Here is a 22245-nt window from a genome sequence, read left to right as displayed (position 1 = left end):
GATATGGCAGGAAATATCTCTCTCTCTCTCTCTCTCTCTCTCTCTCTCTCTCTCTATATATATATATATATATATATTCACACACACACACACATACACACACATACACAGAGAGTACATATGATGCTGCAACATATTTATATTTCTGAAAAAACAACAACATAACTATATATGCATATTACTAAAGTACTTTACCCAGCACATTTCAAAATCACTGCAAGTGTCCGGTCTCCAGTACAATATCTCCCTCCTCCCTGCTCGACTATAGTACTCATTATTGCTCTGGCTCATTTCTCTCTCACTGAGCAGCGCAGTGGCAGGGCAGCATCACATTTAATTTAATTAGTCCAGCTGCACTGGCACTTGTGCCATTGGCTGGTATTGTCAGCACGTTTCGTACCGTGGCACACACAATCACTGATTGCTTTCAGATAGGGAGAAATATAATTAGGGTTTTGGAATGACAGAGAGAGAGGAGAGAGAAGGAGGGGGTGTGAGGGGTATATTAGAGCCTTATTAGTTTCATTTGAAATCTGTAGATAAATAGGAAAGTTTTATTTGAGGCGTAATGAGATTGTAGCTATTTGGACAAGGTTGGGTGACCCTTGTACATGGATTACAGAGGGATTATGGGTAATAACAAGCTATGGCTGTGAGAAGTGGGGTATTGATCTGAGGCGTCTTTGAAGTTTGCTGCTGAAGAAACACTGCTACTTCTCACCTCCAGATACATTTCAAATATGAGTATATTCAGACCACTGCAAGAAAGAAATCCGTAGAAAAATGGAAAGTGGTTATAATTTTCTGACAGGATATTATATGTTAAGTTTACAGATATTTAACCCTAAAGCACAACACATTGCAATGTGTGATTCAAAATATCAGTGTAAAATCAATACTGACAATTCCTTATATATTAGCACAATACATTAGGCCCTATTTTTACAGGACTTTACTTAGAGTGGAGTTGTTTCCGTTTCTAGCGAAATACAACTGAATCATTTAAATCCAGTCCAGGCCTTTTCTTACTCACTTCATGTCTTTATTTCATTTGTAATCCACCTATGGAGTCCCATCCAGTGGCAACAACATACAAAAGTACATCAGCTGCAAAGTGGTTAACCAAAGATACCTTTCTTTCTCTTTACTGGTGCATGGCAACCACTGTGCAGAGCAAAAAGCCTTTTCTTGATTTTACTACATGAGCCACAAAACCTCTGTATGAAGACACTTGTGCTTTGTCAAACACTCATCGGAATGACACCATCATAACCCTCTAATGAACCATGTGAGGCCTGAGCATAATTGGGTGCAAGCTGACATTGTTGAATACAGTAAGCGCAGACATTAACACAGTAACCTGAGTGAAATCTGCTGGCTGCTCATTATGCTCATTGGGTATCAATAAAAGTGGTGAATGAAGAAGAATGGAAAATTGTTCAAATAGATTGACAGATTTGATGTCTTGGTGATTTGTTGAATGGCTTCTTGTGCTGGATTTATTGAAGACATTTTATCCCAGAAAAGTAAGCATCAGTACTTTTACTATGTTTATTTCCCGATTATTCCAAAGAACCTTAATAATGACATGAATTAAGGAAATTGTTCCTAGGTTACTATCTGAACATAGATGTGATGTAACAACAGATGAAAACATGGAAAAACTCTCTACAGTATATATTTCAGTTATTGTAGATTATGAAATGCTTCTTATGGGTCACCTCAAGACCTACAAACTTAGGTTGCACAATGTTGAGCAAAAAATATTATATATATATCTTTCTACACACTTAGATTTATGAATATATCGATATTCTAAGTTGTAAGTTTCACTGTTAACACGCTGTAGCTAGTACGAGAAGTTATTTTAAATAGATATGGCAATATCTGCCTAGTGTTCTTGTATTCATATTCTTTACCTGTGCTTTCTGTTGGTCTAAAATTAGCAACCAGTCATTTTTTATTACCTTTCATTATCCACACCAAATGCTTATTTGAAAAGTCGGCTGACTAGTTCACCCAGAAACCGATCATTTATTCACACTCATTTGTTTTAAACCCATCTGATTTTATTTCCTCGGTGGAGCACCAAAGGAGTCATTTATAGCACAATTTATAGCATAAGTCCAAAATGCATGTTTCCATTAAGTGGTCATTACAAGGCCTCAGAAGACTTGGAATATAATACATAAGCCATGAACTTGTTGAACTGATGTTTTTATGCATGTAGATGAATTTGTTTCTTCTTCAAAACAGATTTGGAGAACTTTAGCATTGCATCACTTGCTCACCAGTGGATCCTCTGCAGTGAATGGGTGCCGTCAGAATGAGAGACCAAACATCTGTTAAAAACATCACAATAATCCACAAAAAAATCCTCATGCCTTCAGTCCATCAATTAACATCTTGTGAAATGAAAAGCTGTGTGTTTGTAAGAAACCAGCATCATTAAGACATTTTTAACTTAAAACCGTTGCTTCTGGCTAAAATATATATGTTCTATCCATGACAACGCTTCCTCCAGTGAAAAAGTCATCTTGTCTGAATCAGGAGAGAAATATGCAAAGATCAAGCACTGTTTACGAGTGAAAATAGTGAAGTGACGTGACATGTGGCCAAATATGGTGACCCATACTTGGAATTAGTGCTCTGCATTTATCCCATCCAAAGTGCGCACACACACAGCAGTGAACACACACACACACACACACACACCGTGAACACACACCCGGAGCAGTGGGCAGCCATTTTTTGCTGCGGCGCCCGGGGAGCAGTTGGGGTTCGGTGCCTTGCTCAAGGGCACCTCAGTCGTGGTATTAAAGGTGGGAGAGAGCGCTGTACATTCACTCCCCCCACCTACAATCCCTGCCGGTACGAGACTCGAACCCGCAACCTTTGGGTTACGAGTCCGACTCTCTAACCATTAGGCCACGACTTCCCCTAGTCCAGACAAATAGTTGGTGGATTTTGATGTGAGAGCAAACTGGATGGACTTTTTCACTGGAGGAAGTGTTATTATAGATTATGGACTGGTATTTTGGCCAGAAGCAGCATTTAAAGTTAAAATGTCTTAACGATGGATTTGTTCCTTACAAACATGCAGCTTTTCACTTCATGTCATGTTAATTGATGGACTGGAGTCGTGTGGATTACTTTTGGATAATTGTGATGTTTTTATCGCCTTTTTGAACTCTCATTCTGACGGCACAGAGGATCCATTGGTGAGCAAGTGATGTAATACTTATTTTCTCCAAATCTGTTTCTATGAAGAAACAAACTCATCTACGTCTCTTTGATTCAGCAAATTTTCATATTTTTTTGGGGTGAACTAGTCCTTTAATGCTCCATTTATCACATTCAACATACAGAATGATTCCTTTTACCAGATCAGTCTTAAAACTCAACTGACTTTTCCCTCAAACAACATAGCCATATATCCTAAGGATTCAGTGGAGTGCTGCTACTGAATATGAAACCATTATTTCCATGTGTACACATTATATTCTAATAGAGGCCACTGAACATCATCTTATGTTTTTTCTTTATGGTTTTGAAAGATCCTTAAAGCCTTCATGCAGCTATACCATGGTGTGTACCCGACACCATGTGGAGAATTATTAACTATAGCTGAGGCGTTGGGATTTTACCTTCCGCCCATACAGTAGAGCTGACAGCAGTTGTGACGGGTAGCTTAAGCAAGCCATCTGCTGTAAAAAGAATGCCTTTGATACCATTAGTCCCCGTGGCGCGCTAACATGTTGTTTCTAGAAGCTTCAGCTGATCCTGTGAAGCTGGCTGTGGTGGGAGATGACTGTGGGCTTAGAGATTCCTGTGCTAACAGCAGGGAGATGTGCGCATGCAGGCGGAAAACCATACAGTGATCATAGTCTGTGTATGTGTGTGTTGTGTGTGCGCACAACCTTTGATCTTCTGATGAGCTGCTAATTTGGTCTCAAGGCCAGTCAGTAAGCAACACTGTGTGTGTGTGTGAACATGTTTCCATCTTGTCCCTTGATTTGTTTATGTATGGCTTATGATTACTAATTAATTAAATTCTTAAAGGGACAGTTCACCCAAATATGCATATTCTGTCATCATTTACTCACCCTCATGTTGTTCCAAACTTGTATGCATTTATTTACTCTGAGGGACACAAAAGTAGATATTTTGAAAAATATCTAATTTATTACATTATATAGTTAGTTAGTCTATACAAGTCAGTTGGTTCAGTGTTGTTTTGGACCCCACTGACTGTCATTGTATGGACAAAAATGGTTAACATTCTTAAAATATAATTTTTTTTTAAATTCCACTGAATAAAGTCATGATCTGAATAAGTCATATGACATGAATGTGTGTGAAGGATGAAAGAATTTTCATTTTTAGTGAAATATTCATTTAACCCTGACATATAAAATAAGTCCGAAATTTTGTTTAAATGATAAACATCTTTTTTTTATACAAATCAAAACAAATAAATAAAATTGAGTATCATATAGTGAGAATGTCACGGTGCGTGCGGGGAGATGAAGCGAGGACTCAAGTGCAGGAGAAATGGTTATTTATTTTAATAATAAAAATGAAACAAAAAACAAACTCAAACCACCCCGAAGGGGAAAAACAGACAGGCAGGCCTAAAGCTGCACACATGCAGACACGAAACACACACAATGAGAAATGACGGATCAGCACAGGATGACAGACACCAGGAGAATAAATAGGAACCAAACGAGGAGGCTAACGAGGGAGACACAGGTGGAGCAACTTAAACTATAACGAGGTAACAAGATGGGAGGGGCAAGACAATAGACAGGAGAGAGCACATGGCAACAGACAAACACAACACAAGCCATGTGCTCCCAGAACACAGTCATCTGGTGGCCCTCCTGGGCACACCCGCTGAAGACTGTGACAGAATATGCAAAAATAAGCCATTTGAAGCAGTTTCTGATATTAATATGGCCTAAAAGTGCAATCAAATTCTGATAGCTTGTAATGCAAATCAATGAGATCTTTAGAACAGAAAAGCAGATTAATTACATAAAATGGTAATGTACATCAGAGCCCCTGTTACTTGTGTAATTATTTATTTAGGATCAAGATTGAGAGTCACTGATAGAAGAAGAACAAAAAAAGTGCAAGGAAACTAATAACCAAAAAAGAATAATGGAAATCACACTTTAAGCTCAGCAAAATAAAAGTTGTGAGCAGGTATCATTATACCTGGCGCATTGTTGAGAACATTAAAGCAGCATAGAGGAGCATCTCACAGCATAGGAAAGTATGAAACCCATCTCTCAAGACATTGATTTGGTACATCTGAGCTCAAAACACATAATTACCCATTAGCACTGATGTGCTCCAGTCTTATTAGGTGGATATGTGAAAGAATCTGATAAAGATGGAGTAACCCCTACCATTTGACTTGTTTTTTGTTATATAATATCTATCTCAGTGTAATTGGCTTCTATACTGTTTTGAGATATACAAGAGATTAATACACATTTCCTCTATGCTTTATTATGGACCCCAGTAGCTTTGTACTAGGATAGTGCCTCTTGTATTTAGGAAATGTTCTGGACATCCTAAACTCCGATTATATTGAGATATTGTGTAAAAATGGATGTCACACACTATGTAATTGTTGATTCGGTGAAGGTCATAGATGTGCAAATTTGCTTCTTCTCCTGAGCATAACCCTATCATCCCCCCATTCCTTTACCCTCCTCTTCCACTCAAGAGTGTCAGTGTCAATGTGTAAATAATACGGAAATAAGTCTGAAAATTTAAAATGAAGCTGAAAATATGGGAATTAGACAGCCCTTTCTCCCATACGCAGCCCTTGATCGAGTTTCCCCTCCCTTCCTGTCCAATTATGCTTAAAATGCGGTGGAGAGCAAGAACAGGCGCACCTGACAGATGTTGACCATTTTTAAACCCTGCTCGCTCTCACACGTTCAAGAGACTCTCTAATTCACTTTGCAGTCGGGACAAAACGGAGGACTGCCACTTACTGAGCTTTTGGAGCACAGACCAACACGCGAGCATTTTAGTGCTGTGAAGCTCAGATCAGGGTAGAGACAACTTGCAGTTCACTAAACCTATAGTGTGATTTCAAATATAGTTTTTTTTTCATAGGTTTTCTGTTTCTTGGCACTTTATTGTGTTCTTTCTATATCCGTGGTTCTCAAACCTGATCCTAAATAAAATAATACATTCACATTAATACATCAATACAAATAAAACATTCACATTAGCACATTTCCTTTTTTATTTATAATATATAAGCCTACATTTAATTGTTCTATATTGGATCTCTCTCTTGTTCTTTCTATATCCGTGGTTCTCAAACCTGATCCTAAATAAAATAATACATTCACATTAATACATCAATACAAATAAAACATTCACATTAGCACATTTCCTTTTTTATTTATAATATATAAGCCTACATTTAATTGTTCTATTGTTCTATATTGTATCTCTCTCTCTCTCTCTCTCTCTCTCTATATATATATATATATATGTATGTATATTTTTCATCTGAACTGCTGGATGGAAAAGACACAACCAGCACACACTTCGGGGGAAAAAGTATCTCTAATTTACGATTTTATTTTATCTTTTCTTTTCAATGGACACTTACAGTTAGTCCTTCATTTTTTGATTTAAATGATCTGTATCTAAACCAGTTGTGTAACCCTACAAATTCTCTTAATTGTACTCCTGATGGGTATCATGATTAACATATTAACTCCGCGATATTTATGGTGCGCTTCAGTTCACAATTAATGGAGATATTCTGAGCAACTCTTCTGTGAAATCTGAGCGATGCGCCTGCAACTCCCTCAACGCCTCCGTTCAATATCATGCACCTTTTCACGTTTGAACAGGGTTTCTGAAGAACCTCACAACATATTCCAAGTTTTTTTCTGTGATCCTTAGATGTTCCATAACTATTGTATAGATTATCTAGGGAAACTCGCACATATAAATGTGTGATTAAACTGTAAAATTAGTACAAAGCAAAGGGAACTTGTTGGGGGTTTCGTACGTGTGCGTCCAGTAGACGGCGATCACAGTCTATAAATCAATGTAGAGAAAGATGTGACTATATTTTGCCTTTTTATCTGCACATTTTGTTGACAAAATTAATGACAGTTAAGTCAAAACAAGCGCAGTGAACGTTTTAGTGCGAATTATGCTTATATAAAATGGACTTTGTAAATGTGGACGATCTGGTCACCTTGTTTTCCCGTGATGTCGAATAGAGGATTATTTTACGTTTTAATTGGTGAATTGTGGAGTTATTTAATTCGTTGGGATGAATTCCGACTTCATAATTGCTGTGATATTGCACTAATACCAATGAAAAATGCACTAGTAAAGTTTTTTTTTTTTTGCACACTAACAATTTTTAGCTGTTCCCTACTTTAAACTTGATGACAAAAGGGCACATATGGCACATGCACTGGGTGTGAGGCACCTGTTTCTTAGCAACCGTCACAACAGGAAAACACCTGTAGCATCAATTTATTCAAAGGGACTTGAAAGGATTGTGATAAATACTGGAAAAGATACTGAGAAAATGTGAATGAGAACAAATGTATATATACAAAAATATATATAAGACTTTTACACGTCTGCTTGCTGAGACATTTCTTTCCTGTTTGGGACTTTTTAATGAATAAAAAAGAGCTATGGTTAAAAAGACCGAAACAGTTTATCAATGTAATTATTGTGGTTTACTGAACGAGATTTTTTTTCTGATAGAAACCCATACGGGCTACTTGACAATAAAAATCACTGCTCACATGTTTGAAGTTCAGGCTCCATCGTTTCAAATCACTGATTTATTGTTTATTCCAGCGAAAATTATAATTTGGAGATCATTTACCCCAAATAACATTTGTCAGCAGTGGTTTGTAGCCAACTGTTTACGTTCCGCGCGCAGCAGAAAAACCCTTCAGCTGCGTCTGTAGCGCGCGCGCTCTCTCCCGTGCTCGTCACCTGATCGTGAGCCATATGCAAATCTGCCCCGTCCTCAAATGCCATTGGCTCTCCCTCACTCATTTATTCCCTGTCAACGCGCATCATATGGCCGCTCTCCCACTAACTTTTCAAGCCCACCGCTGAAAGTAGCTCAAAGACAATTCTGCACTGGATGTGAAAATCGCCCCGAGAGGAAGTTAGAATAAAACAAAGCAGCCGCAAAGTTAACTTGCCTTCTATCCTCTGTCTGGATTGTACCGATCTCTCCTGTTCCGAGTGGCCTCTTTTGTTATTAAGAGGTTCTACACGTGTGTGCCTGTCAGGAGCGGGGACGTGTGAATGTTTATCTGTGTGAGCTGAGTAAGTTAAAGCCAAGTGAATGTATAGCATGATGATGGAAACGGACTTGCATTCCCCGGGACCCCAGACTAACACAAACACGGGCCACACGGGACCCAACGGCGGCAGCAAAGTTAACCAAGACCGTGTCAAGAGACCTATGAATGCGTTTATGGTGTGGTCTCGGGGTCAGCGCAGAAAAATGGCTCAGGAGAATCCAAAGATGCACAACTCGGAGATCAGTAAGCGCCTCGGAGCAGAGTGGAAAGTCATGTCCGAGACGGAAAAGCGACCCTTCATTGACGAGGCGAAAAGACTGCGTGCCATGCACATGAAGGAGCATCCGGATTACAAGTACCGACCCCGGAGGAAGACCAAGACGCTGCTCAAGAAGGACAAGTACTCTTTGGCGGGTGGCCTGCTCGCTGGACCAGGTGGCGGAGGCGGCTTGGGGCTGGCAATGGGTGCAGCGGGGGTCGGGCAGAGGTTAGACAGTCCGGTGGGTCACGGCGGCAACACCGCGGCGAGCTACGCGCACATGAACGGCTGGACCAACGGGGCGTACTCGGGGCAGGTAGCGGCCGCCGCGGCTGCAGCCGCAATGATGCAGGAGGCGCAGCTCGCCTACAGTCAGCACCCGGGCAGCGGAGCGCATCACCACCACGGACACCATCACCATCCGCATAATCCCCAGCCTATGCACCGCTACGAAATGACGGCTCTCCAGTACAGCCCCATCTCAAACTCTCAGAGCTACATGAGCGCCTCGCCGTCAGGTTATGGTGGAATATCCTACACGCAACACCAAAACTCCAGCTTGGCTTCATCTGGGGCCATCGGCACGCTGGGCTCGCTGGTGAAATCGGAGCCGAGCGTAAGTCCTCCCATTACAGCTCACTCTCGAGCCCCTTGTCCCGGAGACTTGCGAGAGATGATAAGCATGTATTTACCGACGGCGGAGGCAGGGGACCCGTCCGTTCAGAGCAGACTTCACGCTGTACCGCAGCACTATCAAAGTTCCACGACGAGCGTAAACGGAACTGTTCCTCTGACACACATATGAAAAGATTCGCAACTACGCATTCAGACTCAAATAACCAAATATTTACCTCTTTTAGAGCATAACTACCTTTTTTGTACAGAATGTCTGTTCTTGTAAATTTGAAGGTGATATTATTTAAATATGATACTTAAACTGAAGGGTGTCCTTGGGATGTTGTCTGAATAATTTGTCCGAAATTACACAATATGCGTGAGCTTTACACATTTGCGAGGGATTAATTCTTCTTTTTTTGTATGTGTGTGATTGTGTGTGTGTGTTTGTTTGTTTGTGTGTGTGAGAGACAGCGAGTGAGATGGTTCTGTGTTTAAGACATGAAAAAGAGTGCGTGCTACAGTGTAAAATATAGTCAAATTACAACGTTTTTAAAGTTTTCTAAGATTTTTCTCGATCCCACTTTGATTTGTCAACACGTGAGTTACTGTATTCGATCTATTCCTTATTTGTTTGTTGTATTTTCCCTTGTACATTGTGAACATATTACAGAGAAAGATTGATACACATCTGTAAATATAATTCGGATTTGCCTTGAAAAAATGAAAACGTTTTGCGTTGATGTGAGAAGAATAAATTTCACTGCTTTTGCTGTGATTCTGGAAAGTTAGTTTGTTGTGTTGTTTTGCTTTTTATCCCATGGGACTCGCGATTAAGCTGGTGGAAACAGAGTTGATGTTCCAATGTGATAACATTTATATTTCTGTATAAACCACGAAACGGACCCAATTTAGTCACACTCTCTATTTGATCAAATCTGAGCGTTTTTGTTTAAAAATAATTGGACAAAACAGTAAGAACAAATTTTTAAATAGGACATTTTTTGAGCAGAGGATTACTTTAATTATATAGGTGTAAATATAAATAGTCCTACGTATTTTAGCATGTGCAATCAGAAATAAAATACAAAAATATAACCAATATAGAAACTGAAATGTATCTGTCAGATCTGCTGAAAATCGTATTAGTCGAGTTAAAAAAAACTAGTTACAATTTTATGGGACACTATATTATTATTATTATTATAAATCAGGTTTTTATTTCTAAAGAAGTTCCTATTATTACATTGCTATTACCTTTACTCTGGCAAATATTTTAGATTAGAAGATTAGTTAAAAAGAAGTGAAAGCCTAATGTCTAAAATATGTCACTTGATTGAGTGTTCATCTCTTTAAATTCGTTTTTGACACTTATGAGCTCTCCACTTAGGCTTGAAGCTCGTGGTTGTGTCTGTCTAAATGAAACTACTTCAGATCGCTGGATAATTAGTGTTTATTTGATGCCACTATTTTTGTTAATCCTGATCAGCTGCTTTAATCGCGGTAAAGTTTACAAAGCTATTTTGCAGTAATGAATCCTTCTGTATTTGTCTTCATTTAGGAAGCCTTCCGTGATGTTGTTGCTGTGTCTTGATGCATATGATGGAGGTCAAAGTTCAAGACCTCTCAAAATAAATAATGTCCAATGAAAAACGAAGAACAGCAAATAGAGAGCGAACCACATTATTCATTGTTCAATGGACCAACCCCTGTTTTTTTTCCCGTGAACCCCAGATTGTGCAGACATATGCTTTAAATCCGCTCCACTTCAATTAAATCCGCCTGGGTAACCCGCGAGCCACTCATGACTATATTTACCGGATATGGAATAATTGCGTTCTAAACCCATGAATGGAATTTAAAATGTTAGTGTATTTCCACTTTTGATATGCATTTTAAGAAGAATTCTATTTTTTCGCCTTCTGGCTTATTTTCTTTTACTATTGACAACATAATTTTCTTATAATTTAATCACTGGTGGGCCGTCAAGCAAATGTTGCTCGTATCCTCCGTGGGGTGTCAGTGAGATTAAGATGAATGCAGAGTGCGTGGCAGAGAGTGTTTTGTGTCAGGGAGAAAGGAGGATTAAACAACCCTAAGAGCTGAACCCCCGGGTCAGCGACAAGTTTCATTCGTATTACAATGACACCCACCGGAAGAGTGACATGACGCGGGAGCTTTCCCGCAACAAGTAGCAGGATTCAGGGAGGTCTTTGAACCTCATTTTTTCCCTTGACGACCGTGAGAATGTCGACGAAGTTTCACTTATATGTTTTTAACTAAAGTTTATAAAACAGTTTAGTTTACGAACAAATAACGAAACTCGGTTATTTTAAAGAACCACATCTAGCATATGTGCAAAACATTTCCTTGTTTTTAGCCTAATGCATAATTTTTATACACATTTCCCCCCATATAAAGATTTTTTAATTTTTTAATAAAATGCTATTTTAAAATATGAAGCCCTGTCCTCACATCACAGTGATAGGGCAATACACAACATTGCTGTTCATAGCAACGCGGATTTGCATTCAAAAACAAAAAGAATGAGCCCTGCATGGGCACCCGTCCAGCAGACTGGCAAAGCTCTCAACCTATTCACCTCCACCGTTTCCTGGCAGAAGAAAAAGAATACTACCGCAAATCTCACCAATACATCTATAATAGCCAGACAGACCTTTATCACATATACACCACGATGTTCTGACGTGAAATTGTCCAAATGGGCTTGTATTTTGTCATTTGTAAAACCGGCGATGCTTTGCACTCACTGTCCTAAATGTTCCTAATTAGCATCGGGTTTATCATACCCCTGCATATTTTCTCGCCTCCTCAGAAAAAAAGACGGTTGCCGTTCTGCTACGGAAGATTACGGAGACAGATTGCAGAGGACGAATGTGCGGCGCCAGATTAGCGGGGAATAGAAACAGCAACTGGGCCAATAAATTCCTAGCGCGGGCCTTATCGTGCAATTACACGTTGACATGTTTAACAATCTCGTGGTCTTTTTTCCTAATCCACAAACCCTCCAAGAGGCACGAGACGTTATGCGCTACAGTCGTTTCAGACGTGGTTAAATGTTTACTGAATAAAACCTGAAAACTGTGCTAACATGTTTCACAAAATATTCAACATTCTTCTCTCATTTTTAGATAACCAGAAACAAGAATATGTATTATTTTTCGTCTACTTTATCACAATATCGTGTTTGTCAAACCAGTGTGATGTGAATCCCGAAAGCGTTGCAAATTACGCGTTTTAAGATAATCGTTTTACACTGTAAATATGTCCAAGCGTTTGTCTTTCACAAATCTTCGTGCATTCATAAATCATCCGGTTTGAGACCTAAGCACTGTACACTTGGAAGTGCCCTCAAAAAATATACAACATGTGATTGTCATGAAGACTTAGGCTACTGGAGATCTCAGCCTGACACTGGGGAGAAAGATGGTGATGACATTAAACTCTCACACAAATGCCCTTTGTTATCTAATATATGACAGGCCTATATATCAATTTAGCCTAATAAGACGGTCTACATAACGTTATGCCTTCGTTTGTCATATAAATAAAGGTCTGTAAAAACCAACCAACTTTTTTTTAAATACTCGTATAGTGTAAATTGGCATTGCAGTTTGCAATGACTTAAAATGCATAATTTATTAAGTGTGTCTTTTGTTTCTGACAAATTGAACGCAAAAGGAGAAGGATCCCTCTAAGCACGTAATGGGTTTACGAGTGGTCCGAGGCTCTGGTTAATTTACGAACGTTTTTACGTTCTACTTACGCAACGATGCTCGTAGGAAACGTGCCGTGGAGATTAAGTGGGCTACTACGTGCGACTAAAGTTCTGCTCGGCGCATTTGGGAAGGCCGGCCATTGGTAGTTAGCGAGTTATCTCTTTCTCTCGGTCTCTTTTCCCGCATACACACACTCTTATTTTCCCCCGTTACCAGCGTCCGCCTGTGCGGGGGCCTGCGGCGAAGTGATTGTGAGAGACTCTGTTGGAATTTGGCAGCGTGGCGGCTTTGGAACGGCGCCCCACGCTGACTGTCATTCAGCGGGCCTGCGCGACTCACTGTGCCGTTGGGAAGTGTCGCTCATCCGTGCACTCACTGGCCTTACAAAGCTGATTACAAGCATCAGCGAATTCCTGAAGGCAATGAGAGGCGATGCAGGTGCACGAGAGGGTAAGTTCCTGGTTGGAACAAGCGGGAATGTAGCGGAAAGTTGTTCAAAACACCCAAAAACAGCCTCACCCAATAAGACTTTGAGATGTAGCCTAGCCTGTCTGAGACGCTAAAGTGTAAACTTTCAAATATTTTTAATTTCTGAAATAAACTTTTTTTCTCTTATTGGGAGACTTACAATACTGAAGAAAGGGCATTGTAGAGTTGACAGTCCTTGGAGCCGCTTTGTTAACTTTATGTGGATTTAGGAATGTTTAGTTAAACCGCGGTTTGAAAATGATGTCAATACACATCTGAATTCAAATAAATGTAAAAGTAATTCGTTTTTTAGGAGTAATTTTCCGTAGACAGTTGATAATAAAGCATCATTAAAAGGCTGAAATTCTTAAAATAAAAATAATTTTTGTTTAAAAAAAAAATATTTGAAAAACCTTTGTCCGTGTGGCATAACCAACATGCAGGAAGCCATTTTGATATTATGTGACAACAAGCTAACAAATAAATAAATATCATAAAAAGTTCTTTGTATGCCTTCATGACTGTGTGTTGAAGGTCACATATTTGTACTTTTTATGAAAAAGTAGGCTCATTTTTGATCAGATGAAATAAGTAACCCAAGAAAACTTTTATGATTCAAAAATATTTTTACCTTGAAAAATATGTTTGGCAATTTTGAGAAAGATTACTTTTTAGAAATTGTTACGTGTGTTTTATATAACTAGATTTAAAACGATTTCTATTTTTATTATCTCAGACATTCTTAGTTTAAAATATGTGTTTTTAAACCGTAAGCCAAGGGTGTGATAGTCTCACGTCTATTGTTTTATAGCAGACTAATTATTTTGCATCTAACCCACTGTTCAGTGGCTGACAGCAGTGTTGTGCTGCTATTCTCAAGAATGTCACTTATGTCCACAATTATGTGCGTGCAGATCGATTGATTTTAAACGTTTTAAAATAAACAGTTATATACAGTAGTCACATAAGTGTCCATTTACACCGAGAGCGATCACTAAATCATTGGAATCTCTCGACGTCTCTTCTTCATCACGTTCCTCAAAGGGAGATCCGTCACCTGAGAGTTGTCACCCCACTGTCACTTGCTGATTAACGGACAAAAGAGGTCTCCCGGACGGTCTATGGCAGCCAGTCAACCAGAACGGACTATGCAAATAGCCCGGAGAAGGCAAGAAGATGGCGAACAGAGCTCTCAATTGTTCTTTGGATTTCACCGCTTTCCCGGCGCAGCTGCATCTCTGTAGTTACCCAGGATACTATTTTGCATTCGCCAGCAGAAGCGTAAAAGGTCTCAACCAAACAGTTGACCTTAAGCAAGTGGAAAGATTTAAATGTTACTGTTATACATAAATATGAGAAATTCAAAAGGTGAAAGCAAACCGAAACTTTACAGTGTCGTAACCACCAATAGTCAGAATGGTACGCGCGCGGAGCTGTCCAGGTGCTGAAATTTTCTTCCGATTTTTTTCTTCGATTTCTTACACCAGGTTTTACTTTACAGCATTGGTCTGCTACTTATATGTTTTTAGTCTAGCAGCAGAAGAACTATGAACAACATACATATTTCAAATGTCAGCTCACATGGTGATTCAGAACAGGTAGCCCCCGTCCCAACTCTTTCTACCTATCAGTATTCACCTTATTGTTAACATAGAGCGGACGCGGCCATTTGTACCTTGAATGTGCGCGGCTTCCGTTTGTCATCCTCTTCTAGTTATTTTAGCTGCGCAAAGACAGTCCGTTATGCTGCTTGATAGTGCAATCCGGTATTTGTTATCATAAATGTAAAATGTATTATCGTAATCATAATCACCTATTTTTTAAATGGGTTTGTTGGGTAAATGCCTGAAATAAGGTATGTGGTTAAATCAAGCTCAATATATTTTTAAGTTAGGGTACAAGATCAAGTATTTCTGTTCACATAATTATGCAATTAAAGGATGTCGGCCTCTGTTTAATGCTGACCAAAGGACAATCTGAAGTTATATTTGTGTTCACCATTATTATTTATTTATTTATTTATTTTATTTTTTTGTGTGAAGTGCATTCTCTCTCAATTTCTCTATCACCCTTCCAGCATTTGCAATTGACTGCAATTTTACAGTTGGCTGGTGGGTAAAACCTCACCTCTGCTGGCTCTTGGCTTTGGTTGGTCAGAGCTGCCAAAAAATAAAAGGCTGTAAATTAGCCCAATTTATGATGGCTAGTGTGTAATTCTGTGATGCTTCCCATGAAGTGCCAGCGGGTGATGGTACAAAAAAAAACGCTGGACATTCTGTTGCCCCATGGGGCAGTTCATTAGCACATAATAACCTCTTAATCATGAGATGAAGTCAAAGTCTTCCTTTTGTGTAGTGCCATTTGGTGCTCTCTTGGTTGGAATGGAGTTTAGGGTGGCACATACCCCACTGTGGCCAATGGGCATGATGCCCGTGAGTATTTGTGTGGGTGTAGTTGTTTGCATGTTTCTTGAATTTCTCATGGGTTTTTGCAGGATATGTAAATCCTTAGCTTGGATTTACTTAGCCACATGCTTGTTATTGAGATTCTCTTTAACAAGACACACACACACACACACACACACACACATATCGCCAATATTGTGCAAAGTAAAATGAATCTAAACTGACATGATGTAGCCTAATGGTTAAAGTTCTGAGTTACTAAATGGCTGTAGATTCAAACCCACAAGTTGATCCAGAAACTTTTAACTTTGTGCACTAATTATGCGTATTGTAAAATATTTTGGATAAAAAAATAGCATCATGCCAAATTAGTATTATTTAGTGAATTAGCTAACTTGTTCAATCTACAAATTCATAGTATTAAGCATTATTTAAAGAAAAAAGAACAACTGAGGACACGTGCTAGTCAAATCTAGATGCTGCTATATTTCCTTTTGCTAATGTTCTGGTGGAGCAGTAAAAAGAAATGTTCAAGATTTCAATAAAAAATAAAACAAACTTTTGCACTGTAAAATGAACTGATGAAATATGATGGTTTAAATGCATTTCTTCCTCTAATGGATGAAGTATATGTTGCTGTTTTTGCATGATTCCAATTTGTAAGCATTGCTAAAGCGGTTTGGGTGGGGATTAAGCAGAACTGGAGCAGATGAAAGAAACTTGATGATTTTCCTATGAGTTTAAGAAAGAGAGTAGGAAAAAAAGCAGACAACAAAGGCAAAGGGAGGAAAGCAAAAGGGAAGAGTGTTAAAAGAGTGTGCATGACCTAGGAATAATAAAGGTAAATGGCAATTATCAGTGTGCCATCTTCAGTGTGTCCAACCTTGAGAGAGGCATCAGAAGAAAATAAATGAATACATACATACATATATACATAAATACTACTGGTCAAAAGTTTGTAATAATAACCATTTTTTATGTTTTTGAAAGAAGTCTCCCATTCGCTCTAAGGCTGCATTTATTTAATCAAAAATGCAGTGAAAGCAGTTATGAAATATTATTACAATTTAAAATAATCATTTTAAATTTGAATATATTTTAAAATGTAAATTATTTCTGTGATGGCGAAGCTAAATTTTCAGCAGCCATTACTCCAGTCTTAAGTGTCACATTCCACTTTTGTGGAAACCATGATACGAAGGTTTGTAATAACTCAAAAGTTTGGGGTACATAATAATGATAATAATACTTTTATTCAGCAAGGACACAATTAATATATTAAAAGTCACAGTAAATACATTTATAATGTTACAAGAAATTTCTATTTTAAATAAATGCTCTTCTTTTGAACTTTCTATTCATCAAAGAATGTGTCACCCTTTCCACAAAAATATTAAGCAGCAAAAACATTTTTCAACATTGATGTTAATAAAAAGAACCATTGTTAATATTTGAGCCCCAATAATAAGTGATACCGACTGAACACCAAATCAGCATATTAGAATGATTTCTGAAGAATCATGTAACACTAAAGACTGGATATAATATTTCACAATATTACTGTACTACTTCATTTCTGTAAATGCACCCTTGGTAAGCTTAAGCTTCTTTCAAAAACATTATAATTATTCCAAACTTTTAACCGGTAGTGTATATGCACATAATACATTTACAATGCAAATAACATTCTGCATGGCACTGACTTTCTGACCCTCATACACAAACACTTACAGGGATTTGCAATCATGAAGCTTTAAAGGGATGTTCAGGTCACACACACACATACAAGTGACAGTTTATCCCAGATCTGGGGTCAAGTCTCAATCTGGAAGCTCTTTGATTCTTTAAACCCCAAACCAGGGGTCTTGTTTCAGACTAGTGGAACCATATCTGTGCTGCTTGACACAATGAACTTGACAGACAACCAGATTTACCTGCCGAGGGTCTGGTTAGGGTTTCTCTGCTCTTATTATGCTGTCTGAAAGAGAACAGGTAATGGAGTCTGAGGCGAGGTGGAGGACCGCAGACTGCGCCCTTTATTCAGCTCTTCCTTGATTACCTGAAACTCAGGTAATTGCCGCAGCTCTATTTCAGAAGCTGTTTACCCCTTCAGAAATAATCATCTGATCAGTCTGCCCTCACCTGGGGCAAAAAGAGCACTGAGCTGGCACGACCTAACTCCCCTATCGTTATCACTGCTCCACTGACTGTTTTGCTACACCAAAACTACAGCAATGCTAATATACTTCCACATACACTAGCAGTCACCCACCTCAGTGTAACGGCAAGCTTCGGCCTCAATACGATGACTGACATCCCTAAAATTTGTGACAATCGGCAATTTGCCAAAGACTAAGTGCTGTTACAGTACATTTTATCTGATCAGGGGGCCGGGAGAGAGGGGGAGGGAGGGACGGGGAAAGCAAAAGAAAACCCTCTTCTAGCCCGTGGGGAGAGCAGACCTCTTGTATCTTGATCAGTATGCCTCTATTTGACTGTAACTATTTCCAGACCTCCTGCCAGCTTGGTTTGCCTATAGTGCAGGCCGAGCCACAATAGCATCCCGCCGCGCTGCTCCGGCTGCCTCCATGCTTTCAGGCAGAGCAGTGCCTTGCTGCCGTGGTGATTCATTATTCCGTTGCCCCCAGTGACCGGGAGCAGGCCAAGCCCCCTCCTGCCAAACAGGCCACTAAGTGGCAAGAGACGAAATGAGTGACATTTCCTAAAAGTTCTGACCTTTGTTTTCCCATTGAATCAGCTGCCATGTTGGAGAAAAAGTAGTGTGCGCACACATGTTTTAAAGGCATTTGTTTTGCTACTGTTTATATTTAGTAGTTAAAACACTGGATGAAACGCACCTGTTAGCCTGCAATAATATATTGATATTTAAGTAAGTGAAGGTATGAATCTAATAAAACCTGTCACAAAATGAAAGAAAAAAGAAAAGATTTTTAAGACAAGACTTTTTGGAATGTGTTTTACTGTAGCTTAATGTGAGATATTTATACATATGGTATGATTTTTTTCAATATTTTTTTTTATTAATTATTAAATAGAACTTAAAAATAAAATACAATTAATTGTCATTAAAATAATCTTTATGGGACTAATAGTCTTCATTTGTTTTCAGCATTTGATATGGAATATGTAAAGGTTATTTTTTAGCATCGATGGTTCCATGAAGAACCTTTAACATCCATAGAACCTTTCCATTGTAAATAAATAAATAAAATAAAATAAAAGTTATTTTTAGTTGAAAAAGTCTGTTTAGATTATAAATCTTCACATTAAGAAAAAAAAAAGGTTCTTTCAAGGCCCTTCACTGCATCTCTGCCAAAACTGGGTGGTAGGGGTTTCCGCAGTGATTTCATAGAAGAACCACAGTGAACCGTTCTTAAAAGAACCATTTATTACAACATTTAAAAGAACATCTAAAGAACTCTTTTCTACTATAAAGAACATTTTGTGGAATGGAAAGGTTCTATGGATTTTAACGGTTCTTCTTGAAACCATAGTTCCCAATGAAGAACCATTATTTTAAAGTCTGTATGTGACCTGGACATGTTTTTCTAAGACCCACCTAAGGGATTTTATTAGTTTACAGAAATAACATAACTCGATGAATTTATGAGAGATCAATGCTAATCCACTTTCAAAGATGACGTGTTTTAAATGCAGATTTTGACGCGTGCTTTTGTTCTTTGAAGTCACGCGACATTGGACCCACCCTGCGTGCGCTAGAGTCCACATTTGTCGCACGTTATAAATGGCGTTGATCTCGCGCGCACCGCACCGCACCGCTGCGTGCGTCTCGAATCTAAACCACGGTCGCCACTTTAAGCCGCTGACTCCAGACCTCGATAATAACATCCTGACTGCCCACCGGGGCCCCAGAAATCAAGCTTGCCACGGACGCTAGCGTTGTAACGGCTGCTCGGCGAGACCTGTCGCGCACCCGCCGCGCTCGGACCAGCGCTAATTGGTTGACTAATTGAACTCTGCGTGCGGCTGCTCTCCGTTCTCAGTAATCAACGTGTTTCAGGCGGTGGAAGATTTCTCAAACATCGGCTATTATTTTTATATGGCCATTTCATATTCTACCCTTTATTCTTGACTTTTAATGTTCAGACTTTAATAGGCTATTCATATATCTTATTTAAATGTCTGTGCATTTGAAAAGACTTTTACAGCCTGTTGGGTGTTCTCCACTTGCTTATTAATTTACTGGTCAGCTCTAATGCATCACAATAAACCTTATCAACTACAGCAAATCCGATTTATCTAGAGTATCTAGAGCTCAGCTTAGAAAACTCCATTAAGCTATGTGAGCTTTGAAGACCCAAACACACACAGTCTCTGTCTGTCTCTCCTCACCTGTCTCTATCTTTCTCTTTCAGCTCTTTCTTTCTCTTCTTCTTGGCTTCCCTTATTCTCACTTCTGTGGTTTGGCATCTCTCCACAGAAGAGGATTCAGGAAGTTTGGCTGGATGGGAAACCATTTAATATGCCTGTTTTACAGGGAAAGCAGTATTTGTCTTTGTGTGAGAGACAGTCAGCTTCATCTCCACACAAAATCCTCTGTCTACAGCCGACCCTGACCTCTCTGTCACCCATGTGATTCACCAGGTGCTGTACTGCATGAGTGGAGGAATCTAACCACTGTGCTTAAAATGGGAAGGTTGATGTTGCAGTTAGGCAAGCATCAATATTTCTATTGCTCAACTATAGGTTTAGAGATTTTTACCATCTTCACACTGTAACTTGTCCTGTACCCTTGTGATATGAAAATTAATGACACCTGACTTTGTGCAGCTTGTTGAGGAGATATGTGTTTTAAGTGACTGGACTTTAGGCTTGCAATGCCTAAAATGAGTGAAAAAGTTCCATAGAATTACTATTGCTATATCCAGAGTATCTAGAGCTCAGCTTAGAAACAGCTTAGCAACCATCCCACAAGTTTTAACCAAGTTATAACCACTTGTACAAAATAGTGCCACGGTCACGGGTTCAGTTCTTATAGAATGCATGAACTGATTAAATGTATACCGTGCTGTGTAAATCATTTGGAATAAAAGTGTCTGCCAAATGCATACATGTAAAAACCTACCATCTTCTCCAATAAAGGTCAAGAGGGAATATCAAGAATGCAATTATCCAGTTCACACAGATAGATAGAAACAAACTAAATAAGGCTCTAAATTATGTTTCAGTGATGACTGCCATTAGAATTGAATTATGTATGGCATACACTACCATTCCAAAGTTTTGGGTTAGTTTTTTTTTTTTAATTAATACTTTTATTCAGCAAGGATGTATTCAACTGATCACAAATAAAGACATCTACAGTATAACGTTACAACATATTTCTAATGCAAATAATTGCTGTTCTTTTGAAAATTCTATTCATTAAAATAAAAGTTTCACAAAAATATAAGCCGCACAACTGTTTTCAACATTGATAATAATAATAAATGTTTCTTGAGCAAATCGGCATGCTAGAATGATTTCTGAAGAATCACGTGACACTGGGAAAAAAAAGCTTTGTCATCACAGGAATAAATTACATTTTTAAAATATATTCAAAAAGAAAAGTTATTTTAAATTGTAATGATATTTCACAATATTATTATTATTTTTTTTTTTTCAAAGTTACTTTAAGAACACTGATGCAATCAAGTTGAGTGTAGCACATCTTTTTAACAATCCACAAGGTCCTTTGAAAAGTGCTGTTGAGAGAAAAGTATTGCTGTACTGATATTACAAGAAGAAAATTGCTTTTGGTTGCTGAAAGAACTACATCAACATACTGTTCTCCATCTCTTAAAAACGGAATTAATCAATCAATCAATCAACCAATAAAACATTCCCAGTCTTTTCTTTGACACCATGCATCAGTTCATTGCTCTGACCAGTGGAGATGATAAAGTAGAAGAAATAAGAACTTAGTGGATGTTAATCATGACTAACCCAAATTTGATTAGTAATGCGTTATATTACTGCGTTACAGCAAAAAGTAATATACTACTGTAATATTATTACTTTTGTGATGCGTTACTCCCAACACTGACTATAACACATTGATTTTACACTATGCACTGTCATCACAAATGTGCAAATCAACATCATCTCATTTCAGGATTTCTGTCGGTTTAAAATATTTGATTTCTGAAAAGTCCTTTTATTAGGTGTGAATGTCCATTAGCCTAATAAAGAAAGCAGGTCTTAAAATGTCCCTACATTGATTTTCACCTGAAAAAAAGCAGGTTTTAGACATTGATGAGCTTTTTTCTTTAGTTGCAAGCAGTCAGGTACACTGAGGGAGGCTAATTACTTCCATAACAATAGGAAATAACTAAATGGACTCATAATGACTTACATTCAAAGTAAAGACAATGACCTGAACCTCATCATCCCATCTAACCATATAC

At 38.5% G+C, this 22245-nt stretch overlaps 1 protein-coding gene across 6 annotated transcripts in view; it reads left to right on the top strand.

Annotated features, from left to right (window-relative positions):
• The window catches only part of LOC107718482 (transcription factor Sox-1b), a 48992-nt gene that overhangs the window by 3944 nt on the left and 22803 nt on the right, over positions 1 to 22245 (top strand). The window contains exon 2 of one of the 6 annotated variants that reach the window (XM_016525574.1): positions 7870 to 9923. The exons of the other annotated variants lie outside the window; for them this stretch is intronic. Within the exon in view, the coding sequence (XP_016381060.1) occupies positions 8372 to 9394 (1023 nt within the window). The 5' untranslated portion in view covers positions 7870 to 8371 and the 3' untranslated portion in view covers positions 9395 to 9923. Of the gene's footprint in view, positions 1 to 7869; positions 9924 to 22245 lie in introns of those variants that run through there. 6 annotated transcript variants of the gene reach the window in all.

Source organism: Sinocyclocheilus rhinocerous, unplaced genomic scaffold (assembly GCF_001515625.1).
Source record: "Sinocyclocheilus rhinocerous isolate Xijiao unplaced genomic scaffold, SAMN03320098_v1.1 scaffold1334, whole genome shotgun sequence".
NCBI classification, from domain to species: domain Eukaryota; kingdom Metazoa; phylum Chordata; class Actinopteri; order Cypriniformes; family Cyprinidae; genus Sinocyclocheilus; species Sinocyclocheilus rhinocerous.
The sequence above is the reverse complement of the archived record's forward strand: the minus strand, read 5'-3'. Positions and strand labels throughout refer to the sequence as shown.